This window comes from Mobula hypostoma, chromosome 1, assembly GCF_963921235.1.
Source record: "Mobula hypostoma chromosome 1, sMobHyp1.1, whole genome shotgun sequence".
NCBI lineage: Eukaryota > Metazoa > Chordata > Chondrichthyes > Myliobatiformes > Myliobatidae > Mobula > Mobula hypostoma.
In genome coordinates this window covers 173,122,870-173,150,473 of record NC_086097.1, presented here as the reverse complement: position 1 = coordinate 173,150,473, position 27,604 = coordinate 173,122,870, and the positions used below count along the sequence as shown (strand labels likewise).

Sequence of the window (27,604 nt, the reverse complement as noted above, 5' to 3'; positions counted from 1 at the left end):
TTGTGACCATTCATTTTATTTTTGCTCAGCATGATTTTATACTTCTCAACATGTCATCTTCCTGCTCCCTCTGCTCCAAGGAAAAATGTTCTAGCCTTTCCAGCCTCTTCTCATTATTCAAACCTTCCAGTCCTGGTAATATTATCATGAATCTTTCCTGCCCCTTTTCCATGATCATTGAGGATCTTGATAAAGTTCAGATATTTCTAAAGGACTCCACCAACAGTAGTGAGTACCTCACAGGAACAACACCAGTCAGGAACGACTGAACAAGTTTGGGAATCTTTATACGAGAACAGAAATAGACTGAGGGGCAGACATTGAAATGACAGAGAGACACACATTGTCTTTGTTTAATGAGAATTATCAAAATGCAAAATACTATTGTGTATTATATAAATACGGATCAGTCATCAGTAAATCCAGAAAGGCACAGAGATCTTGGTTTTTTACCAAGTGCGTTGGTCTGTAAGCTGTTACTGAGCCATGGGAATCATTTCCTGTGACTCTGCTTCTGTAGACTGCTGTCACTAATGTGAGAATTTTTGAACTTATTTAAACAAGTAAAAAAACATAAGGACAAGGATAAAGAAAGGCTTAGAGGGACATGGGCAACATGGTCAACATGAGTAAGGAGGACCAAAGGGCCTTGTTTCCATGTTGTTCTATGATTCTATAATTCTCTCTGATACTAAAAAATATTGTAAAAAAGTTCTTAAAACATTATTATGTACTAGAGATTAAAGTAACCATGAAAAAGATTATGCAAAGTGAGTCACTGGATTTTGGCAAAAGTAGAAATTACTTGTGTCACCCAAAGGCAGTTGGGGAAATAAACAGAATCCTTCCAATCAAGGTAAGCTCTATGTATTTCATGCATAAAGCTGAGTGCTACTTCAGCCCTAGACTTGTGGCTGAGTACAACAACAGAATGGTGATATCTGACTTTCACCTCATCCTTGATGCAAATATTAGGTAGAATATAGAACATAGAACAGTACAGCGTAGGAACATGTGCCTGTTTAACAGCCTTGGATACAGAATTTATTTATTTATTTATCTATTTGTTTATTTAAATGCACATGACAAAATAGGCCAAAGTCAGCACGTTTCCTAAGGAGAAATCATGCCTGATAAATCTGTTGGAATTCTTTGAGGAAATATCAAGCAGGAAAGGAAAGTCAGTGGATGTTCTATATTTGGATTTTCGGAAGGCCTTTGACAAGTTGCCACACATAATGCTGCTTAACAATATAAAAGCCCATGGTATTACAGAAAGTTCCCAGCATGGATAGAAGATTGGCTGACTGGCAGGAGGCAAAGAGTGGGAATAAAGGGGGGCTTTTCTAGCTGGCTGCCAGTGACTAGTGGTGTTCCACAGGGGTCTGTGTTGGGACCACTTCTTTTCACATTGTATATCACTGATTTGGATGACAGAATTGATGGCTTTATGGCCAGGTTTGCGGATGATATAAAGAAAGGTGGGGATGCAGTTACTGTTGAGGAAGCAGGGAGTCTGTAAAGGACTTCAACAGATTGGGAAAATGGGCAAAGAAGTGGCAGATGGAATATAGTGTGGGAAAATGTACAGCCATGCAGTTTGGTAGGAGGAATAAAGGCATGGACTATTTTCTAAACAGGGAATAAAAAGCAAGGATGTAATGCTGAGACTTATAAAGCATTGCTAAGACTACACTACACTAGGAGCATTGTGAGCTGTTTTGGGCCCTTTATCTTAGAAAAATGTGCTGGCATTGGAGAAGGTCCAGAGGAGGTTCACGAGAATGATTCTGGGAATGAAAGGGTTAATAATGTACGAAGAGCATTTGATGGTTCTGGGCTTGTATTTTTTGAAGTTTAGAAGAACGCGGGGGAAATCTCATTGAAACCTATCAAATATTGAAAGGCCTAGGTAGAGTGGATGTGGAGAGGATGTTTCCTATAGTATGGGAGTCTAGGACCAGAGGGCACAGCCTCAGAATAGCGGGAAGTTCATTTAGAACAGAGATGAGGAAGAATTTCTTTAGCCAGAGAGTATTGAACCTAGCACAGATGGTTGAGAAAGCCAAGTCATATTATATAAGATATATTTAAAGTGGAGATTGATAGGTTCTTGATTAATCAGAGTGTCAAAGGTTACAAGGAGAAGGCTGGAGAATGGGGTTGAGTGGGGTAATAAATCAGTCATGTTGGAATGGCAGCAGACTTGACGGGCTGAATGGGCTAATTCTCCTATTGTGTCTCTTATGTGTTATGGTCTTATGGATGTGCTGCAGCTAATTTACCTTCCCTCTGGAGTCAATCTCTAGGGAAACTGTGTTAGTTTGCCCAGTGCTTCAGGTCAATAACCTTTGACATTGACCTGAAACATTATCTCTGTTTTTCTGAAAATAAAAATAGAAATGGCAGATGCTGGAAATCTGAGACAAAAACAGAAAACTGGAAGAACTCAGTTGGTCAGGTAGTATGTGTGAAAAGAAAAACAATTAACATTTTAGAGCCTTTAGAGGATCTCAGACTGAAATATTAATTTGTCACTCTTCCCACAATTGCTGGCTGATCTATTGAGGTTTCCAAGCATTTTCTACTTTTATTAATTCTGTTACTCTTGCCACAGATGCTGCTCGATCTGCCAAATATCTCCAGCATTTTCTGTTTTATTTTATATTTCCTGCTTGTGTAATTTTTAGCGTTTAAATGAAAGAATAAGTAGTGTAACTGGCTCCTAATATCACAAATTAAATCAAATTCCTGCATGTGTTATGAGGTCTTGACCTGAAACATCAACTCTCCCATTGCCTCTACAGATATTTCAGGACCTGCTGAGTTATTGTAGCAGTTAATTCTGTGCTTCAAGGTCCATCATCTGCTGTCTCTTGTGCCTCACATCATGGGTTAGCTCTGCAATGTGTTTAAGTAATTCAGAACTGGCTCATTATTGCCCCATGTACTGTACTCAGATAGAACGAGAAGCTTTTGTTGCATGCCACTAGAGTGATCATTCCATAACCAAGTACATCGAGGTAGAGCAAAGGGAAAACAAAAATAGAACACAGAATATAGTGTGTTTAAAATACACTAATTCCAGAGGTATTTATAGCCAGTAACACATTTAAGGTAAAAGAATTAATCAAGGATTATGGTAAAAGAATGACACTCTGGTTTTGACCACATATATAACACTTATAATCTACACAGATTTTATTTGGAAATGTTTTCTTAAATCAGTCAACTTCTCCTTTCTTCATACTTCTGCTGTGCTTGGCGAAGGCAAATCTGTATGATTTTTCACATTCAGGTTCCTATTATTGGCCCCTAATGTCTATGTTAGCCAAGATTGAGTGGCCAGGATGAACGTGCTTTCCTGTACAGTGCCATTGTAGGAAATTATAGTTTTAAATATCTTTCTCAGAGTATACTGCCCTTTTTAAAGTTCAAATACACTGTGTGTTTATTGGAACATAGCTTGGAGATTAATGGTGTTATAACAAAAAAATGATACATGATAAATGATGAAATGATAATTGTTGATGTTGCTGTTCCTGCATTACCAAGAAGCATGGCTAAGGAACAATTAAAATATATAACTGTTTCGTTAAATACTTATGCTGGATAATTGCACAAGACAGAACTAATAAATCTTGCAAATGTTGTTGCTTGGGGTCAAATTTTAAAAACTAACCATTACTTAAACAATTTAGTATAAAGCCACCTTTGTTCGGGTTCCAGAGTACATGGTTGACTGCAAGACCCTTGGTCTAGTAAGTTGCTGTGTAATACCCAATGATCAGGCAGCTACAGATATGCACAAGTTTGAATTAGTTGTAATTATTCCCCAAAGATCTTGATCTATGGACTGAGTCTAAGTTGCAAAACCCATATGTGAGTGTGAAATCCAAGCTATGTGCTTATATGTAAATAGAGCCATCTGTTATATAAATACACCTGTACAATATTAGATAGGAAATAGAATAACACTTTAATTTCTTCTGTAGAATTATTAATGGCTCTGTCATTTCCTATGAGATCAATTCAAGTGGATCTTGTTAACACTGGTAATGTTTAATAATTTCTTCACAGCATTAGTACGGTATTACTGTGTCCACATAGTTAAAGAAGAAAATACTTTAGACAGAGCAAAAGTAACAATAGAGATATAAACAGATCTTGTAGAGTCATAGAATTGTTCAGCACAGAATCAGGCCCTACCAACCTCCATGACCATCTTGACCATCTACACTAATCCCATTCACCTGCATTAAGGCCATATTCTTGTGTGCCTTGTTTATTGAAGTGCCTGAAGACACACAGAACTGCAGATGCTGAAATCTGTAGCAAAAAACAAACTGCTGGATGATCTCAGGCAGAATCTGTGAAGGGAAACGGACAGGCCAAGCCTGAAATGTTGACAGTCTAATAACCTCTGCAGATGCTGCCTAGCTTGCTGACTTCCTCCAGCAGTTTGCTTTTGCTATTTAAGTGCCAATCTGATTCTCTCTTAACTGGAATGGCTAACTCATTCCATCACCTGGTCCGGCAGCAAATCCCAGGTATCTCCCAATGTCTGTGTGAAATATCTAGTCACAAAATCAAATACGGTCTTTCCAATATCGTCAGCTAAGGATTTTTAAATTGTTTCCATATCCACATGCTTAAGGAAAATACTTACTTGGATGTCTTGGGCATTTGCCATGGCACTTATCGATGGCACGGCAATTGCTGCGGTCTCATGGCTGCAGGGACCTGCAGTCAATTATGACCTTAGTTGTCTGTATGGAGTTAGTGTGATTTCCCTGTGACTGCATGGGTGTCTTCCTGATGTTCTGGTTTCCTCCCACTTCACAAAGATGTGCTGGTAGCTTAATTGGCAACTGACAGGATTTCTCTGCTGGGAGCTGGCATCAGAATCAGAATCAGGTTTATTATTACTGACATAAGTTGTGAAATGTGTTTTTTTGCAGCAAGTACAGGACAAGACATAAAAGTTACTATAAGTTATGAAAATTAACATAAAGTGCAAAAAATGAATAGTTGTGAAATGTGTTTTTTTGCAACAAGTACAGGACAAGACATAAAAGTTACTATAAGTTATGAAAATTAACATAAAGTGCAAAAAATGAATAATGAGATAATATTCGTGCATTCATTGACTGTTCAGAAATCTGAAGGCAGAGAGGAAGAAGCTGTTCTTAAAATGTTGAGTGTGAGTCTTCTGGCTCCTGTTCAACACACACAAAATTCTGGAGGAATTCTGCAAATCAGGCAGCTTCAATGGAGAGAAATAAACCGTCGATGTTCCTCTCCGTAGATGCTGCCTGACCTGCTGAGTTCCTCCAGCATTTTGTGCGTGTTACTCTGGATTTTCAGCATCTGTAGAAACTCTTGTGTTTATGACTTCTGGCTCTTGTACCTCACAGTGTTAGTAACAAAAAGAGGGCATGTGTCAAATGGTGAGAGTCTTTAATGACTTGGAAGGTCAAATGGTAATCCAAATATGCTTGTAGCCTCTTGTAGGTAGGGCCCATTTAATTCCTTGTACCATCATCCTCCCTGTTTTCTCTGATCTTTTACTACTGGATCCTGGCCCCATGCTGATCCCACAGCTCCCTAACTGTCCTCCCAGATGATGATATTCCTACCAAAGCCTGGAAGTAATCTTTGAGGTTTCCATTACTCTGGACTGAAAATCTATTTCTTTATTTCTCTAACTGCGACTCTCAGCTTTAGTCCAGGCACCCATGATTTACAAGTTCCTCAGCTGGTTTATTCATGGCCTGTGTTTAGTTGAATGAGGCTAATCTTTTGTGTACAGCAGAGTTTTACAAGGAGACACACATTGGCCTCTCCACACTCACTAGTCCGCTGTGCCTTTTCAAGCAATGAAATTATCTAGGCTCCTGTTTTGAGTGTACCAAACTCTCTGGAATATATTGTAAATGTAACAGATTGTATATAAAGCATACAAAATACTGGAAGAACTGTCAGGCAGCATCTGTGAAGGGAGATAACAGTCGACTTTTCAAGCCGAGATACTTCATCAGGCCTCTCTCTTGACTTGAAACATTGACCATTTAGTTCATTCCATAGATGCTACCTGAGCTGCTGAGGTCCTCCAGCATTTTGTGTGTGTTTCTCAAGGATTCCATCATCTGCAGAATCTCTTGTGTCTGTGATTTTATTATATATTTGGAGAAGCCATTTACAAGTTAGTGCATTTTCTATGCAAGATTTAATTCTAACATGGAAGGGGGTTTTAGATACTGTATAATTTTAAGTACTCATGATTTGAAATCCGATATTTTTGTTCCTCTACTTATTTAGAAACTAGCATCTTTGTTGGCTTGATTTACTCCTTTATCCTTGTAGCTTATCCATTCTTTTCTCCCTACTGTTCAACTTGTTCAGAAGTCCCACCTCCTATTCCATCAATCTTTTTCTATCTCCACCTCCTTAGCACTCATATTGGTTAATGGGGATCATCTGTTTTACCTTTAAATCTGCTGTTTTCACTCTTCTTAAAGGAGACTGAAGTGATTGGGTGAAGCTCAGTGGGGATTCATAAGGGGCCAGTCACAATAGCGAGTGTAGTGCAGGAAAGGATGCATCAGTGGTCCAAGCGGAAGGTATCTGTAGCCTCCTGGTAAGCCTCAGGCTTGCTCAGCTCACTTTCTGTTGGTGTCTGCTACCCACAGCAGACTGAGGGTAGCAGACACCAACAGAATCAACAAACTCATCCGTAAGGCCAGTGATGTTGTGGGATGGAACTGGACTCTCTCACGGTGTTGTCTGAAAAGAGGATGCTGTTTAAGTTGCATGCCATCTTGGACAATGTCTCCCATCCACTACATAATGTACTGGGTGGGCACAGGAGTACATTCAGCCAGAGACTCATTCCACCGAGTTGCAACACAGAGCATCATAGGAAGTCATTCCTGCCTGTGGCCATCAAACTTTACAACTCCTCCCTTGGAGGGTCAGACTCCCTGAGCCAATAGGCTGGTGCTGGACTTATTTCATAATTCACTGGCATAATTTACATACTACTATTTAACTATTTATGGTTCTATTACTATTTATTATTATGGTGCAATTGTAACGAAAACCAATTTCCCCCGGGATCAATAAAGTATGACCATGACTATGACTTCGACCTCGTCTAGGGGAAGCAGCCTTTGGCCCCACCAAACTGGGTAATCAAGTTTGTGTAGATGCTGTGTGATGTACCCCACCATGCCAAATAACAGACAGCACACCATATGCGATTAAATGATTACACTTTATAAGTATTTCTTGGTGATTGGTTAGTAGAAACAAGTAGAACAAAAGTGCCAAGTCAGTAACTCTATCAGTTCTGTGCACAAATAATTAGTTGGAGCTCTTAGAAAACTGGGTCTCCCTTTCCTTCAGTCGATGTCCTCCGAACTTCGCCGACCCTTGAATGGGACCATCCTTGGTGGTCGACCAAACGCTCCACACAAATCTGTCCTTGTCTCCTCTCCTCGCCGAAGACCCTGGGCCTTGGACTCCCGCTCGGGGTCCAATCCTCGCCCATCTTACAGCATATCTCTCATCGCGTCTCCTCTCTCTGTCCCCATCACGCCTTCTCCCCAAAGCCCGCGAAAACAGTAGCTTACAGACACACAAGAAAGAATAACATCTATCCCAATTGGTTAACAAATGAATACAATTCTCGTTATCAGTAATTATAACCCAAACAAGCTGCTACCGTTAACTCAGCAGTTAACATTACAGAGAAGCCATTTTATTATAACATAACAAAGAAGCCATTTTATTAGCGCAAACACGAAGAAATCTGCAGATGCTGGAATTTCAAGCAACACACATAAAAATTGCTGGTGAACACAACAGGCCAGGCAGCACCTATAGGAAGAGGTACAGTTGACGTTTCGGGCCGAGACCCTTCATCCCTTCGACCCGAAACGTTGACTGTACCTCTTCCTATAGATGCTGCCTGGCCTGCTGTGTTCACCAGCAATTTTTATGGTTATAGCCATTTTATCAACCTTAGCAGTAACATAAAAGAAGGAACCCCTTACATATCTCATACATTTAACTTGGCCAAAACAATGGTATTGGTATTGCTGTTGGTTTATTATTGTCATGTGCACTGTGATACAGTGAAAAGATTTTGTTTGTATGCAATCCAAACAGATCATGTCATACATTATTACATCGAGCTAGTAAAAAGAAAATAAAATGCAGATTTAGTGTTGCTGCATATATCTCATCCTGCATTCATCTTAAATTATGTTCAACCATGCTGTCTCCACCTCAAACTTTATTCTTTGCTCCCCATTCATATGAACCCCAGGTCTTTATTTTCCTTATCTTATGGACCTTGAATTTAATCTTAATGCTTGTGCCAATTACTTCGACCATGTGTATTTGACTTTTGCGGAATTTCCTCTTTATATTTCTTCCTTCACCATTCTCCTTTAAAAAGCCTTTTTAAATACATCCCTTTGACCAAGTTTTCAGCTACCCTTCCACATCTCTTTCTTTATGGTCTGGTGTCTGTTTTCCATATGCTTGCCTGTAAAATGCCTTGGGATTTTTCCTTTAGATTAAAGGCAGTGCACAACTCCGAGTCATTGCTGCTGCAGTGCACTGGTGCTCTGTGTGTATGTGAAACAATGTGCTTGAGTGCAAGCCTGCAATGCGCAGGGGTTCACCATTCCTGGTGCAAGGAGGCCTAAAGTGGTTGCAACAAATGCACCGGGTAGAATAGCAACACTGAATGATGCAGCTGAGCATTACTGAAAAGAAGAGCTGAGGGTGATCCAACAGCTTATGTTCATAGAGCACTTTTAACACTGTAAAAGGAGACTGAAGTAATGGGGTGAAGATCATTGTACTTCTTAGAAGTTTTAGCAGACAGGATGTTGACTGTAGATCCTCTGATGCAATGCATGCCATAGAAGACCCAAAACTTGTTCAGAGAGGTATATAATTAAACAGAATGCCAGAGTTTGGGTGCATGGCTACCAGTGATGCAGCACAGGTTGTCAGAATTGGCGCAGCTCAGAGTAAAGGGTCAGAGGGTTGGAAGGCTGGAGATGTTTTTTTTTACAGAAGTGGGGGTGGCAATTGGACTATTGGTAAACTTGAAAGCAGCCACAAAGATTTCAAATAATGAATTCTAAACTATTGGTTCAACAGTTAACCATATGGAAAAATCAGTGCTGCCTTATGCAGTTCATTGGGTGTCGGTAGAAATGAGTGAACTCTTGGGAATTTTGACAAATTTTATTTTCCTCATCCTTTGATTAATTTTGCTGTGCAAGTCACAGTGCTCTGGATTCAAATTGAACAATCTTTCTTATGGTGAAAAGGTGCCCTGGCATTTCATCAGCATATTTCCAAATGCAATGCTTGTGTGTGCAGAAGTAGTTGCCCATGTCTTCATGCTGAATGAAGAGATTCCTTCACACAATCATATTGGCAATTTTTTTTTCTGAGAAAGCAGTGGAACTGCTTAAGGAGCGAGGGAAGACAGAGACTCCCACAACGTGTAAGAAGTAGCTCATCAAGGACTTGAATTGCCAAGGCAAGGCATTGCAGGCTATAGGCTAGTTAGGATTAATACTGTACTATGGGTACTTGATGGCTAACATGGATGTGGTGGACTGAAGGGCCTGTTTCTGAGCTGTATGACTTTGCACACTTTGTCCTGAACATGAGGAAGATTATCAAGTTCTGAAAAAGAAACTAATACTAATTACAGAGGGAAAGCTGAAATTGAGAAACGGAAGGTGCCACACAATGCTTAAAGCAAATAATTGAGGGTGATTTTCTGCCCCAACAACTTTTAAGATGCAGATAAAATGAGAAAGGAAAAATCAAACAAAAGAGAAAGTGTATAATGGATTGGAAAGTAAGGTAGATCAAATAAAAAACCATAAGACATAGGAGCAGAATTAAGCCATTCAGCCTATGGCTGATCCTGGATCCCATTCAACCCCATACACCTGCCCTCTGACCATATCCCTTGATGCCCTGACCAATCAGGAATCTATTAACTTGCGTTTTAAGTATACCTGTGGACTTGGCCTCAACCGCAGTCTGTCAGAGCATTCCACAGATTCACTACTCCTTGGTTAAAAAGATTCCTCCTTACTTCTGTTCTAAAAGGTCGCCTCTCAATTTTGAGGCTGTGCCCTGTAGTTCTGGATACCTCCACCAGAGGAAACATCCTCTCCACATCCACCTTATCTCGTCCTTCAACATTCAGTAGGTTTCATTGAGATACCCACGCATTCTTCTAAATTCCAGTGAGTACAGGCCCAAAGCTGCCAAATGCTCCTCATATGTTAACCCTTTCATTCCAGGAATCATCATCGTGAACCTCCTCTGGGATCTCCAATAACAATCATTCTTTTCTGAACTAAGAGGCCCAAAGCTGTTGACAGTACTCCAAGTGTGGCCTGATTCGTGTCCTATATGACAGTAGAATACAGGGTGTTGGTAATGGAAGAAATAAAGAAGAAAAAGATGGTCCAGACATGGTGCAAAATAAAACCACCTTCTAAAATAGTTGAACTCATGTTGAATCCAGAAAACTATATTGTGCTGGGTTGTAAGGTGAGCTACATTAGAATAATGTAGGTGGCTTAAAACGTGAGTAATTAAGCAGATCAGTGATCAGATAATAAGAGTCTTGCCTGTGGACTGAACTGATATTAAAGAAGTCATCGGTCTTCATTTATTCTTCAAAGACAGATGAAGCCATGTTATGAACAGCAGATTTATTAGCTTTTGTAGAATTCCAGACATATAACTTCGTGAAGTTGATGGTGGGGTCGGATTCAAAATCATATACTATAGTGCTATATTGCACTGTACTTCTGCTACATAACAACAGATTCCATGTCATTTAAGTCAGTGACAATAAACCTGATTCTGGTTCATGTCCTGGCCTGGATCTTAGTTTAATCTCATAACCACTATGTTGCCAGAACCTCATGAAATAATTTGATCTGAAAGAATTGAGACTCAGTGTGTTAACAGCTCAACTTTAACCACCCTTCTAGGCATAGAAGAGAAAATCAAAAACCAATCCATTGTTGCATGAGCTCATATTGGTTGTGAGCTCATCATTGAAGCATTGAATGCTTAGCATTAAATGACAAAATTTTCGTAACACAGTTTATGTTAATCTTGATCAATCTTTTCTAATTACTTATCTTTTTTAATCTATAAAACTTTAGCTGCAAAACTGATCTGCTTAACAATTCTTCTGTTTACCATATCTTAAATCAAAACATAATACAGTTTTGTTCTAAACTAAAGATATCATCTTTGTAATGGGATCACCTGAGAAAAATAAGTGAAACATTTTTAGTTTATAAAATGTTAAACACATCTTGAAATATTTAAGGACTGGTATTTTTATAAACAAAGTACCTTCTTTTGTACAGTTGTGAATTGGGAATTAAGCAAACAAATTCTAATGGTATGAACTGTATGCAGTGATAATTTCAGGCATATATGCCTGGAAATTGAAGTGCACCCTCTTGTGATTTGCTGAATATACAGTATGTTGTGTACAGAGTTATTGTCCATCTAGATCTCCTTAGAGGTTTCACAGAACTGGGCAGTATGTTAAAAGCAGCGCAATGGGAATTGACACGCAAAGCACTGTGATGGCTGCATTCAGAATTGGAGCTGCTGCAAAACTGCCATGCTGACTATTGTGGGATAAGTGTGCACCTTGGTAGCATAGTATAGTGACAACCAAGGCCGCTGTGGAAGTGAATGTTTTGGGGTGGGTGTTTCATGCTCCTTAGTGTGTCCAGGGCCATAAGATCATAAGTCATAGGAACAGAAGTAGGCCATTTGGCCCACTAGTCTGTTCTGCCATTTAATCATAGCTGATTTATTTTCCCTCTCAACCCCTTTCTCTTGATATTTCCCCATAATCTTTGGTACTCACACTAAGCAGGAGCCTATCAACCTCCCCTCTAAATATGCCACATCTATCTGCGGCAATGAATTTGACATATCTGCTATTCTCTGGTTAAAGGGATGTCCTTCTATTCCAAGTCTCTATCCTCTGGTCCTAGACTATCCCATTAATGGAAACATTCTCTCCATGTATAATCCAGTTCGTTGTGGTGTGTGACAGACCTCTGATCTGATCAACTCCTGTACCATGAGGAGTACAAAGGTACAAAGCAATTGTGAGGTGCAGGTGGGTAAAAGGGCTCGTGATTATTGTGTGCAACTCACAATAGATTTTAAAATATTGCATTTACTAAACTATATAACTGTAGCTGCCCATTATAAGGTGTAATTGGGAGATGCTATTGGTGGAATTTCAGTGTGATAGTGCAGCTCACATGAAACAACCTCCCTTCCATAGACTCTCTCTACACTTCTTACTACCTCAGTAAAGCAGCCAAAATTATCAAGGGCCCAATTACCCAGGACATCTCCCTTCTCCCTCCTCCCTTCAAGCAGTAGAAATAAAACTCTAAAACAGGAGCTCCCAACTTTTTTTAATGCTGTGGACCCCTACCATTAACTGAGGGGTCTGTGCACCCCAGCTTGGGAACCTTTGGTCTAAAAGGATGCTCAATGACATCTTCTATCCCACTATGATAAGACAAATTGAATTATCATCTTTTATAAAAAGATGGACCCTTAACCTCATAATTTACCATGTCTTAGCCCTTGCAACTTATTTTTTGCTGCATTGCATTTCAACTGTAACTGCAGTATTTTATTTTGTTTTCTGTTGTTTTTGTTCCCATTTACTATCTCAGTGCAGTGAAGTGATGAAGTGATCTGTATGGATGGCATGCAAAGCAAACTTTTTCACTGTGCATCTGTATCTGTGCCAATAATAAACTATTTATCAATTTCAATTGCCATCTCATTCCTGAACCATAAACTGACGTGCTCCTATTTTTATCTCATCAATTGACAACAAAGATTTTAGATTTGCCTTGATGCTCAAATTTAAGCAGGCAGTGGAAGAAATAAAGGATGTTGTATCATGTACATGCCTGCCGTCGCCTTTTGGGGGAATCACGCTCAGAATTGCCCAGGTTCAACTGTTCCACTCAGAAACAATTATGAGCATCATCAAATCTGTGCAAAGTAACTCTTATATGTGACTTACAGAGAGAAAGCATGTGGGGATTAGTCCAATGTCTAGACAACGCAGGTCACTTTTTCAATAAATATTTAATGGTATTTCTCCCTTAACTACCCACTTCACTGGGATATTTAGGATGATTTGCTGTTTTATTTAGGCATTCTGTTAAATGTTTGGATACAGATAGAATGCTCACTGTTTTTTATCCACCACAGGAAAGCTCTGAATTTGGGAATATTGCGAGACCCAGGATCCGAAGTTGAAGACAGACAATACCAAGTAGACCTGCAATCCATTACCATTGGAACAGCCCTCTGGGATCAGCTAAAGCCTGAAAAGGAAGTTAGCAGAGGAGGACTTTGTGCAGAAAATGAAAGGAATTATCAGAATCCAGCACTGGAATGGAATATGGCCAGTAGGTGAGAGAGTCTTTGGGATTTGTAAGATGTTGGACGAACCCCCTGGCTTAAGTCATCTCAAACAATGTCTCTACTTCCTTCTCATGAAGTATATTTTGGATCTGACCAAGCTGCAACCTGAAAGTATATCCAACTCTCCATTGGCTATCTTAAATTTATCTCCTCCAGTTATCAATCCTTCATCAGTAGAAACACTTTCTCCCTCATAAACCCTTCATCCATGTGAAGCCTCTATTAAATCCAGTTTTGATGGTTATATTGCCAAAATCGCTTTCTAAATCAGGTTATGGAATATTCAATTCTCTTTTGGATTTTATGCAGTCTTTGAAAATGTTCTTTAATTCTATACAAAACATTCTTAACTCCCAAAAGACATCATTTGCATCAGAGTGTTTGAAGACCTGCTTGAAATTTATCCCCTTTGTGTGATCACTAGTAACACACAGGATGTGAAAACCTGCAGATGTTGGAATTTAGAGCAACACACACAAAATGCTGAAGGAACTCAGTAGGCCAGGCAGCATCTATGGAAAATAATAAGCAGTCAATATTTCGGGCTGAGACACTTTATCAGGACAGGAAAAGAAGAAGAAGGTGGGGGAAGGGGAGGAAGAAATACAAGGTGGTAGGTGATAGGTGAAACTGAGAGAGGAACAGGAGCCACTTGTGACCTGAGCTTAATGTTTCTCTAACTCACTGCAAATAGTAGAGACCAAATCCTTCCATTGTTTTAAATTGCAGCAGATGTGTCCTTTAAAATTACATTGTAAAGTGGATTTTGTGTTTTTGCTGTAACTGCATACAGCCTCTTCTATCAATCCAGACAGCAAGTAAATAAATATTCACAGTGGAGATTTACCTTTTGGGCTCTTTGGAGTTAAGTTTTTAGAGTTCATCGTTCAGCGACTGCTTTCAGATTAAAGTTCATTTGAGAACATTATGTAGGAGTAAGCTGTAGGCATTTGTAATTGTATATATTCTGGATATGTAGTTTGAAAAAACAAACCACAGGTGGTCTTCTCTGAAGGGTGGATGATCAAACAGTGGGGTTAGAAGGTGCCTTACACTCATCACTCACTGTTTAACTTTTGGAAAAGATTAGAAGATGGACTGCAATGCTGTTTCAGTAACTCTGGGCAGAGGAAATGCATTACTGAGATAAAACCAAATGTAAATTAGTTCCATTAGAACATTAATAGGAGGAAGCCATGAAGGGTGATGGTCACGACCTGTAAATTAATACATTAACTTGAGTGTATCACATCTAAATAAATACTGGCCAGAACTGTATTGGAACAGACTTGCATAGTGCTTTAAGTGCAGTTGATGGTGTTAATGCAAGCAATTCTAGCTATTGATGTGACACATACATGGAGTATTTTAATTTAAGCCTTATTGCTCACATTTCTTGTAGTCATCAGTTATATAGGCATATATGTGGTAATATCAGAATGTTGTGTTAGATAGAAAGTTGAGGAAATAGTCTTGAATTAGAGTGTTTGAAGTATGTTGTGATTAACCCCCTTTTATCCAAAAGCGGAAGTGTGTGTTTATCTTTAAAACTGTGACATGTTTGCTTAAGCAGAGTTTAAGTACTAGTTGATTGACTGATCATCAAGTGATCATGAAACTGGTCTTGAACTGTTGTAAATAGATACAAATGAAATCTGTAACTTCCTAAATAGCTTCTCGAATAAAGGCATTTCCAGCCACACTGCCCTTCTGGATACAAAATGATGCTCAGGTATTACAGTAAAAGCTAAATTAATTTAAATAGCATCTCACAAATTTATCTGGAGCTAAAGGTTAATTTTTGAATACATATCGTTTTTGCTCCAAAGTTAATCACAGTAGGATCTCTGGGTGTGAAATTGTTGCATATGTCTTTCCTTTTTCCTCTATTTTCTTGCTATGACCTATGGACTACATCGATCTCTGGCCTAAAAGTAGCATAATTTTATAATTTCCATATGTGTTTCACATGGACGCACCTTTGCAAACTCCCACAACCCACTGTGTCCTGTGGATCCTGTGTTTTCAGTATCTGAGGTGGAAGTGAGAACATCCTTCAGGAGGGTGAACCCACAGAAGGTATCTCACCCAGATGAGGTACCTGGCTGAGCAATAAGGACCTGTGCTCATCAACTGGATGGAGTATTCACTGAGATCTGTGACCGCTCGCTTTGGCTTCAATTGTACTGGTACCTAAGAAGAACATGATAACCTGCCTCAATGATTATCTTCCAGTAGAACTTACATCCAGTGATGAAACATATCAACTCTTGCCTGAGAAGCAACTTGGATCTCCTCCAATACTTTATAATTTATTGTCGCCAAATAATTGATACTAGAACGTACAATCATCACAGCGATATTTGATTCTGTGCTTTGCGCTCCCTGGAGTACAAATCGATAGTAAATATTAAAAATTTAAATTATAAATCATAAGTAGAAAATAGAAAAGGGAAAGTAAGGTAGTGCAAAAAAACCGAGAGGCAGGTCCGGATATTTGGAGGGTACCGCCCAGATACGGGTCAGGATCCGTTCAGCAGTCTTATCACAGTTGGAAAGAAGCTGTTCCTAAATCTGGCCGTACGAGTCTTCAAGCTCCTGAGCCTTCTCCCGGAGGGAAGAGGGATGAAAAGTGTGTTGGCTGGGTGGGTCGTGTCCTTGATTATCCTGACAGCACTGCTCCGACAGCATGCGGTGTAAAGTGAGTCCAAGGACGGAAGATTGGTTTGTGTGATGTGCTGGGCTGTGTTCACGATCTTCTGCAGCTTCTTCCGGCCTTGGACAGGACAACTTCCATACCAGGTTGTGATGCACCCTCGAAGAATGCTTTCTACGGTGCATCTATAAAAATTAGTGAGTGTTTTAGGGGACAGGCCAAATTTCTCTAGCTTTCTCAGGAAGTAAAGGTGGTGGTGGGCCTTCTTGGCAGTGGACTCCGCTTGGTTGGACCAAGTCAGGTCATTTATGATATTGACCCCAAGGAACTTAAAGCTTTTGACCTGTTTCACTTGCGCACCACCAGTGTAAATGATCACCCTTTTCTATTTTCTATTTATGAATTATAATTTAAATTTTTGATATTTACTATCGATTTGTACTCCAGGGAGCGCGAAGCGCAGAATCAAATATCACTGTGATGATTGTACATTCTAGTATCAATTTGCCTACTGGCATAATAGGTCCACAGCAGGTGCCATTTCATTGGTTCTTCACCCGACCCTGGAACATCTGGACAGCTAAGATTCATACATGAGAATCAAATTCCAAAGTACATTTATTATCGAAGTATGTATACATTATACAACCTTGAGATTCAGCTCCTTACAGATAGCCACAAAACAAAGAAACCCAATGCAACTGGTTAAAAAAAGACCATCAAGCACACAATGTGCAGAAAACAAAAACAAATCATGTAAACAACGAAAGCAAACAAACAACTGAAGTTCACAAATGTGAGTCCACAGCCACGAAGCCAATCATCACTGCAAACGATTCAGCAGTCCATTAGTTGCAGGGCACAGGCTCATCTCAGCGCAGAGATGAGTGAACCTTGCAGAGCAGTGAGCTAAACTGACCCATCCCGTGCCTCCGGCCCTGACACCCTGTCCTTTTCAATTTAGCCTGAACTTTAAATGGCCTAAACTTTGGGTAATTTCTTGCTCAACCTATTGTCTCACTTTTAAGGACTTCATCTCATGTTCTTACTATTTATTATTTATTTATTTATTATTATTGTTATTATTTCTTTTTTTCTTTCTTTTTGTGTTTGTACAGTTTGTTATCTCTTGCACACTGGCCACACTTTTGGTGTGGTTTTTCATTGATTCTATTATGGCAATTGGATTTATTGGGAGTATGCCCACAAAAAATTAATCTCAGGTTTTTTATGGTGACATAAATACACTTTGATAATAAATGTACTTTGAACTTTGAAACTTCCATGCCTGTTTGTCATGGATAAAAGCAGAACAGCAGAGAAGTTGAAAATTTAACATTAAAACATAAACCAAAATTCTCAAGCTGGTCAGGCAGTATCTATAGAGAGAGATACTGCGTTAATGTTTTAAATCACAGACCTTTCTTTGGAACTGAGAAAAGCTAAAGCTAAAATAAGGTTTAAGGTACAGAGGAAGGAGAGGAGAGAGCTGCCTTAGTTGGAATTGAAAAAGAGAGAAATTGCCTTTAAACTCACGAGAGAGCATAGGCCATCAACTTTTTGCTGTTGATGTTTTTGTAGCAAGCAATTTATTTTTTACGAGGTCAAGTTGCTAGCTCGACGCTCAACCCAGCATGGATGGAAAGCGCGCACAAGAGCCAGCTGGATTCGAACTCAGGACCTTCCACCCCAAAGTCTAGCGCTGATGACACTACTCCACCAGCCGGCTAGTTGGGATTGAATGAAGTCAAATTTATTCTCACATGCACAAGTATAGTGCATGTACACTGAAGCAGCTTCACAGGTTCAGACACCACAAAGAATATAATTTGCTGAAGTTTTACAATGAAGTGAAGAAAAGGGACTATGCAAAACAAGCCATCAGTGCAAAACTGCACAATCAGAGACAAGTCTGCTGTAGTGCAAGTGGTAGTCCATTGCTTAATGCAGAAGAGACTAAATAGCAGGAAGGATGATGGGCATAGGGAAGTGAAGCATGCAAAGAAGTAAAGGACAGGCCAAGTGGATGTGTCCGCGAATACAAGAACTTATGTTAACATTTACCATCAAAGGTAAATAAAAGAGCGAAGGTAAATAGAAGAGCAATGATCTGAATTTGTTGAATTCAGTGCTGTTAAGCCAGTTGTAAAATGCCTTCCTGGAGCTTACTTTATGTTTATTGGGACAGTGGAAGAAGGCTAAGAACAAAAGGTCAGAGATAGTCAGATGAAGAGTTAATTTAGTGGGTGTGTTTAGTTTGTACACTGCTCTCCTGTGGGTGTTCTTATTAAGAGTCTACTGAAAAATCCTAATATATTAGTTTCCTTTCATTTATTAAAAATATTCTCATGGATATCTAAAAGATTAGTCAAACATAATTTCCCTCATTTCAATCCATGTTGATTCTGCTTAATTATATTATTTAGCAAGGGTCTTGCTGTTACACTTGATCACCTCCTTCCCTCCCACAAGAAGGCTGTTCCAGATCATGGCTCGACCCAGCCTTTCCAATCTTGAGCAGACTCCTGTCCATTATATATGTGGTATTATGTACTTTCTACTCCTCCATTTTCTAGGCTTGTTGCTGATTTCTCAAGCTCTGACCATTGCCCATCAACCATCCATTTACACTCATCCTACATAAATTCCATTGTTTATTATTACCACATTCTCATCAACTCCTCCCAGATTCTTACCACACAACTTCACATGAGGGGCAATTTACTGTGACCAACCTGCACAGCTTTGGGATGTGGGTGGAAACTGAAGAATGTTAAAAAAAAACCCAGATTCTCACAGGGAAAATGAGAAAACTCCGCACAAAAGCACTAGAGATCGAACATGGGCAGTTGGGATTGTCAGATTAGCTGTGTCACCATGCAGACCAACTTTGACAAAATTCTTTAATACCAATTTTTCTGTTGTCCTCTTTGGACATTCTGTTAGTGAGTAGAAACATGTTTGTGATCTTCTTTGGGAGCTGAGGAACTGACAGTCCAAGTTAGAGCCACGGAGAAAGTTTAAACCCAGTTGTGGATGCTATCTAGAGGTTTAAATTACTATCTTTATCTCCTTCCCTGATATAAATTGAGAAAGCTGGGTCACAGTAACACTGAGCTACATATCTCCTGTGAACACATTTGAGATGCAGTCAGAATTGGAATGAAATATGTTTTGTTATAGTCCATGGTGATGGTATTAGTTCTATCATGTGTAAAGCTGACTGAAATTTTAGTTTTGGGAAATCAGCTGTGTTGTAACAAATTTGAAATTATAAGCAGTAGCTTTTTGTCATTCAGAAATGGTAAACATATGTAGTGAGGAGTCTTGATTCCTTATTTGAGAGAGAAAAAGCAAGGATTGTTGTTATTTTCTTTCTGCTTTGTTTTTACCTCTCTTCTGTCAACCTTTTCATCTCCCTATCTCTCTGTCTTTGACTCTCTCTGTCCCTCTCTTTCTTTCTATGTCTCTTTCCATCTCACTGTGCTTTGGTTGCTCTCTTCTGTTGAATCAGACATTAATTAAAACCCCCATTTATCTTCTCAATTGAATGTAAATAGTAATCAATAAAATGTAGAAAATGGAAATTTGAAATAAAAATGCAGGAAACACTCACCATGTCAGGTATAATCTGTGGAAGGAAAAATGTTGCATTCTGAGAAGGTTTATTGGTTTGTGGTTCACAAATACTGAGTGTATTCAGCAGTTTCTGTTTTTATTATGAATGTATAAGTTTCAAGAGGAATTGTCTCAAAATTTTAGCCAACATTTATTCCTTAAACAACACTCTATATATTTATTTATCTGAAAGGTATTTATGGGTTATTGCTTTGCCAATAGTGATTGTGAATCTCTGGTGATCCCAGATGATCATGTAGGTTGAAAGGGCTAGAGTTATTTAATGAGGATAGGCTTTCAAAATATTGGAGGATTTTAGGACTATGGAGAACAGTTACACAAGAAGACATGAGGCCCCCACCGTTATCCCACTGAATGGTGGAGCCTGATAGAAGGGCCAATTGGTCTGCTGTTGCTTCTACTTTCATATATCATTGAAGCTATGACTATACTTCAGAAATAACTCCATTATGTACAACATTTTGGGACATCTCTGAATTGTGAAATTACTTTTTAAATTCCTGTCTTCTGTATGACACTTTACTATCTTGCATGCAGCTTTACGTATTACTCCATAAGTTGTGAACCATCCTTCAGAACAATGGGTACCTATCAATTTTCTGCAATTTAATCTGAGTTTTACAGAAAGATTGAATAGGTTAGGACTTTATTCCCTAGAGAACAGGAGAATGAGGGGTATAGATGGGGTAAATGCATGCTGGCTTTTTCCTCTGAGGTTTAGTGAGACTAGAACTAGAGGGTGAGGGTGAAAGGTGAAATATTTAAGGGGGATCTGAGGGGAAACTTCTTTACTCAGAAAGTGGTGCAAGTGAGGAATAAGCTGCCAGCAGAAGTGATAGATGCAGGTTTAATTGTAACATGTAGGAGAAGTTTGGATAGGTAAATAGATCAAAGAGGTTTGGAGGGATATGCTGTAGGTGCAGGTAGATGGGACTAAACAGAAGATTGGGTCAGCATGGACTGTGTGGGCTGAAGGGCCTGTTTCCATGCTGTTGTGCACTATGACTATTACTTTAAAATAATCATTTGAATTGATCACTTTCAGCAAGGAGTGTTTGTAAGCTTCATGTGTTGGTTGTGGACTAGCCTTATTTGACTTGGCATGCAGATAGAACTTTACTCACATCTCTTCATAAGTTCCTCCCCAAGGGAGTCTCGGAATACTTTGTTATACAGAACTTACAATTCCTTCCTTTTATCAAGTCCCACATGCTTCAGAAGTGTATCTTAGATTCCACTTTGCAGATGTAAAGAAAGATCTGTTTTTACATCAGCAGCTAAATTCTTATGAAATTCAAGTCAACTAATTCAAATCTTATGGGGCAAGGGCTCTTGAAAATCCTGCCATGAATCTGGGATTAGCAAACTAAATTATTTAGTGCTTACTTTACTTGTACCATCTGGTGGAGTACAGTGTAACATCACGACCAAATTTAGGACCAAATTGAAAGCTTAGTTTAAATGAATTATTTTTGAAGATATTTGTAAAATGCTGCTTGAGATAACTTGTTAAAGCACACTAATTGGTTTTGAGGCAAGAGGTCATTAACAGAAGAGGACTTCTGGAATTATATATTTTTTAAAGCAATAATCATTCCTTCGGTCTCAGTTGAGACCGATTTTAACCCTATAGATGCTATTTGTTACAAGAATTTACAAAGAAAATCATCATAATAGCAATTCCCCAAAAATAAATTCAGTGACCCCTCCCATCCTGGTTATTCTCTCTTCCTCCCTCTGCCAACAGGCAGAAGATACAAAACTTGAAAGCACACACCACCAGACCCAAGGAATGGTCTATTGTTGTCACATGTACCATGACAGCTTCTATCCAGCTGTCATCATGTGAATGGACCACTCATATGCTAAAGATGGATTCTTTTTCTCCCAATCATGGTTCTTGCACTTCATTTATTTACCTGTATTGCCCTTTCTTTGCAACTCCTATACTATATTTGCATTCTCCCTTTTTTTACACTGCTTTGGCGTACTAATGTATGCATGATCTTCATGGATGGCATGCAAACAAATTTTTTCACTATATCTCAGTATACTTTCAGAAAGTTACAAACCAATTCAATTCCAATTCCATAACAAGCCAGTTTAAGCAGGAATGTGATAGTGAGTAGATATTGTGTTTCTATTGATGTTGTTTGAGAGATGACATGATGACCAGAGCTCTTTGAATATGTCCCCTGTTTATCTTCAACATAGTTGAGTGAGATCTTGAGGTAGAGCACATGAGTCCTCTGTTTAATATCTTACTTGGAGGACAATACCTCAACCAGTTCAGGACTGCCCCAGTATGTCAGGTTTGATTTTGAGTAAAAAAAAGCTTCAGTTTATTCTTCAAGAAAAAAATGCTTTTTATTGTAATAATAAGTACTTCCATCCTGAGGAGGAATTCAACATAGAGATATGAACAAACAAATGTATAAGTTAGAAATAAATCTCTGGTTCTTTCAGCCTACTTTGCCATTTAATAAATTCATATTGATTTGCTTGTAAGTGCATTCAGCCTCTTCACACTAAATTTTCACTACCTCTTGCTTATCAAGTATCTAACTATCTATCACAACGTTGATTTAAATGCCTTTATGGAAGAGAGTTCCAAAGACTCGTGAGAGAAAAAAATATTTACTTAACTCTGTCTCAGTGAACAGTCTCATATTTTCAAACTGTGACCCTAGAGTTCTAGATTCTTCCACAAAAGGGAACAGTTTGTTTTTCTTATGCTGAACTTTCTTCGTTTTTCAATTATTTTCTATGGCTTTCTTCATACTACATTTCTGTTCTGGATTGAAAAATATGGACACCTGTTTTGCTAAATAATAGATCAAGTTGTTGACTGGCTCGAGGGAATTCTAGTATAATTAAGTCAGAAGGTTGGGTGATTATTGGAACATTAAATGGGGAAAAAGACCAAGCATATGAGGTAAATTCTTTCAGACAAGGTTTTACTTCCATGGGGCAAGATGTGTTTATTCAATCCACAACTGGAAGATGGTTTCACGTTTTGAATATATTAATAAGCCTAAGGAGAGCAGAACTGTCTTTATATACATTACTCTTTATGAATCAAGAGGACTTCCAGGCAAAACTACCGTATCATTGACATATCACCTTATCCAAAAATACTTGGTGTCCGGGACCATGACTTTCTTGGGCCATAGATTGGACATTCTTCCTCCCATGGGCTGCTTGACTATTTCCTGCCCTACAGGATGCCAGATCAGTCAGTTGGATTGATAAGAGAGTGTGAATCTCCATAATATACAGAAACCAAGGATTTTGTGCACTACTAACCCACTTTTCTCATCTCTACAACCCATCCCAGTAAATATTTTGACCTTAGTTATTAAGCTGTAACTCATTTATGGAGTGTAAGGAAGGCTGCGTCGAACAATCTGATTTAATTATTTGGAAATGACCTATGTTTATTTGCCAGTTTGACAACTGGTCTGTAACTAAGTTGATGCAGAGGAATAATAACATTGCATTACTATATGTCTTTTTACACAGTATTCGTCGTCATCAAGAGCGAAGGGCAATATTAACTCCAATTTTGACAGACTTCAGTTTGCGAATAACAGCTGCCCCTGCCATTCTTTTTAAAAAACTCTCACCTGAGAATGCACAGACTGAGGTCAGTAATGTGAGTTTTAATGAACTGCTCTCTCTGCCATCTAAAATTATCTAGACTCTCTATCTACTAAAGTTGCTTTGACTTTTCCTTTTTAATCCCCTTTTCCATGTCTGCATGAATTTAGTTGTTTTGTCATCAGTGATCTATAATTTTGTCACTAAATTTACAGGTCAAATCAAGCACTTGGTTATTTGCCCTAAATTTTTGTTGTGGCTTGATGTCAAATTTTACTTGTTAATATTCTGTTAATTCTCTCAAAGTTAGCAGCATATTTGATGGACAGTTTTTTTTATATAAATTCTATTTCTGCATAAAGAAAGATGAGTTCTTGTCTGCCCAGTTGCTTTATAATTGCATCCAGCTCAACTTACAAAGAATTCCTTTTGCTCTTGGAAGCTGGGGCTACCAAATGAAGTACTCCCGGTTACTCTTTCACTAAAAACCAAATGGGGCAAGGATGCTGAAGGAAACTCTAAAAAGTTTCTAAATAGAGATTGAACAAATTTACTTTCATAAAATATATAAGAATTTCAGAAGTAGGGTGGGTGCAAGAAGTTGATAGATCAACTCTGATCCGACTGACTGCCAGTGGGGAATGAGTCCCATTTCTAAAGTCTGGAAAAACTTTCTATGAATTAATAACTGCCTGATATATAGATTTGAATTTACTACATTTTTATTATATATGTGTCACATATAACCTTTCAACTTTAATTTTGGTATTCTTGTTTTGAAACATTCATATGACGCTACTATGCAGGAAATCAGATTATAATGTTATATATAATACCATTGTAGGAAATAGTAGTGTGCGGCCATTCACTGGAAGTCAACGTTACCACAAGTCTGGATTTCTTCCTCAGTGTAGCTCAAGTACAGCTCTTACAACAGCTGATAGAAGCCAATATGCTTGGAGTGGTGGTGTCAGACCAAATGTCAGAGGTAAGCTCATACCTGATTTCAATTTCCTTTCTCATCTTTTGAATTGCATTTATGAAGATGGAAGATGATGCTCAACCACAGGGATAATGTAAGAATCGTGACATTAAATTTGATCCATAACATACAGATTAATAGTGTTGAATTAAGAACAAACCCCAGCTATCGTTCTCCATGCATTAGGTAGAATTTACAGCATAGAAGCAGGTCGCTCAATCTAACTGGTCTGTGCTGCTGTTTATGATTTTCATTGGAATAAAAATTATGAAAGAAGTTCAACCACAAGTTATTTGCTTGTGGTTTGAAGGTCTTGATTCACATGAATACTGGTTGCCAGCATTTCAAAAGCTAATGCAAAGAAACAAGCAACAAAGGGGATCCCTGCTGAATGTTCTAATGGAAATGTGATCTCATTAGGGACAACTGATGTATGGAGCTGCGAGGTAAACAATGGTCTTTTAAACTATAGCTGACATTAAAAAAATGAAGAATAACACAGATTATGCCTTGCAGAATATCACATTACAGTCTCATGCTATGTGTATAGTTTTCTTTTGGAAGCCAGAAAACAACTGGGGAATAAAGTCGGACACTTCGCACCAATATGATTCACAGATTGTGGTTTTGAACTTTAATTGGAAGGGAGAAGTGTTCTGAATTATAGGACTATGAAAACTTCTCTTTTTTATCAATCAGCTGTATAGTTTTGTCACGTTTTAGTGTATATTTAAATAATATGTCTGTATGCATTTCTTTACTGTGTAGTTAGCGTACCTGCTTATCATTTGTAGTTCTTTATATTTCGACAGTAGTTTCAGGTCGGTACCCAAATTAATTTTGACAAAAATTACCTTTCTTTTCCAAATAGCTGAGAAAAATCAGAATCAAATTTATTATCTCTGCCATGGCGTAGAATTTGTTGTTTTTGCAGCAGAAGTACAGTGCATAAGACATAAAAATCCATAAGTTGTGAAAAAATAGTGTAAATAAAATGGAATAATGGTAGTATTTATGTGTTCATGGACTATTCAGATATCTGATGGCAGAAGGAAGCTGTTTCTAAATCATTGAATGTGGATCTTCAGACTCCTGTAACTCCTTCCCCAAAGGCAGTAATAAGAAGAGAGCATGTCCTGAAGTGTCGACTGTTTATTCCCCTTCATTGATGCTGCCTGACCTCCATACTGACTTGGTACAGCCATTTAGAATTCTTTCTGGTGTAAATCTATCGAAATTTGTAAGAGTTCTTGGTGATATATCAAATTTCCTCAAACTCCTAATGAATTATAGTCAACTGGTGTGCCTTCTTTGTGATTGCACCGATGTCTTGGGCCCAGGATAGATCCCCTGAGGTGTTGACACACAGGAGTTCCGTGGTCTTCCTGATGTTGAGTGTGACTTTGCTGTTGCGACATTACTCAAGCAGCTGATCTATCTCACTTCTGTGTGCCTACTTGTCACCATCTGAGAGTCTACCAACAGAATGCTGTCATCAGTATATTTATAGGTGACACTTGAGCTGTTCTTAGCCATACAGTCATGAGTGTAGAGAAGGTAGAACAATTTGCGAAGCACACATCCTTGAGGTGCACCTGCGTTGATTGTCAGCAAGGAGGAGATGTTATTTCTGATCTACATTGACTGTTTATCCTGATGAGGAACTCAAGGATTCAGTTGTAGAGGGAGTTACAGGGGCCAACATTTTGAAGTTTGGTCAGTAGTACAGAAGGAATGATGATGTTAGACACTGATCTATAATCGATAAACAGCAGCCTGACATGTGTCTTGCAGTTGCCTAGGTCCTCCAAAGTGAATGGAGGACCAGTAAGATTGCATCCATAGCAGACTTGGAGCATGGCGAGGCAAATTGCAGTGGGTCCAGGTCCATGCTTGGGCAGCAGTTATGCCAAACCTCTTGAAGCACTTCATTACGGTAGATGTGTGTGCTGCTCACGTGTCTGTTTGTCAGTTTGTGTGTAGTTTTTCATTGATACTATTGTATTTCTTTGTCCTACTGTGAATGGCTGCAAAAAAAATGAATCTCAAGATAGTATAATGTGACATGTACATACTCTTGGATAATAAATTGACTTTGAATTATTGGGCGATAATCATTGAGGCAATTTTTCCTGCTCTTTTTGGGCACCAGAATGATTGCAGCCCTTTTGAAGCAGGTGAGAAACAGCCAACTGGTTGGCACAGGTTTTTAATACCCGCGCAGATACGCAGCCAGGGCCCAATGCCTTGTGAGGGTTCACCCTCTCGAAGGATACTTGGTTATCAGAGGGTCACCTGATGCTGTTGAGATTTGCACCAATGTTATTTTCCCTTTCAAAGTGTGCATGAAAGGCATTGAAGCTCATCGGCAAGTGAAGCATCATTACCATTTAGACCATAAGACCGTAAGACATTGGAGGAGAATTAGGCCATTTGGCCAATTGAGTCTGCTCTGCCATTTGATCATGGCTGATCCATTTGCCTCTCAACCCCATCCTCATGCCTTTTCCCTGTAACCATTCACACCCTGACTTATCAACCTCCGCCTTAACTGCTCTTAATTACTTGGCCTCATACCCATATGTAGCAATTAATTCCACAGAATCAGCACCCCCTGAATAAATAAATTCCTTCTCAGCTCCATTCTAAGTAGACATCCCTCTATTCTGAGGTTACGCCCTCTGGTCCTAAACTCCCCACTGTAGGAAATATCCTCTCTACATCCACTCTGTCTAGGCCTTTCAACATTCGATAGGTTTCAATGAGATTCCCCCCTCCCCCTCATTCTAAATTCCAGCGAGTACAGGCCCAGCCCAGAACAATCAAACGCTCCTCATATGATAAGATTTTCATTCCAGGAAACCATTTTCGTGAACTTCCTTTGAAACCTCTCCAATATCAGCACATCCTTTCTTAGATAATGGGTACAATAGTACTCTTAGGAAATGAGTATTGCTCACAATACTCCGATTGAGGCCTCTCCAGTGCTTTATGAAGCCTCAGCATTACATTGTTGCTTTTATACTCTACTGCTCTGGAAATGAATGCAAACATTTGTGTTCGTTACTGCCAACTCAACCTACAATTAAGAATATAGAACATAGAACATAGAAGTCTGTTGTTGTGTAGCTTGCCAAGCTGCTTGTTAGCTTGCAGGCGTTTCGTTACCCTGCTAG

At 38.9% G+C, this 27,604-nt stretch overlaps 1 protein-coding gene across 4 annotated transcripts in view; it reads left to right on the top strand.

Moving 5' to 3' along the window:
• LOC134352539 (intermembrane lipid transfer protein VPS13B-like) overlaps positions 1 to 27,604 on the top strand; it is a 1,085,891-nt gene that overhangs the window by 823,638 nt on the left and 234,649 nt on the right. For all 4 annotated transcript variants that reach the window (XM_063059809.1, XM_063059800.1, XM_063059806.1 and 1 more), the window contains exons 31-33: positions 13,336 to 13,539; positions 23,369 to 23,492; positions 24,291 to 24,434. In XM_063059809.1, coding sequence (XP_062915879.1) covers positions 13,336 to 13,539; positions 23,369 to 23,492; positions 24,291 to 24,434 — 472 coding nt within the window. The remainder of the gene's footprint in view (positions 1 to 13,335; positions 13,540 to 23,368; positions 23,493 to 24,290; positions 24,435 to 27,604) is intronic.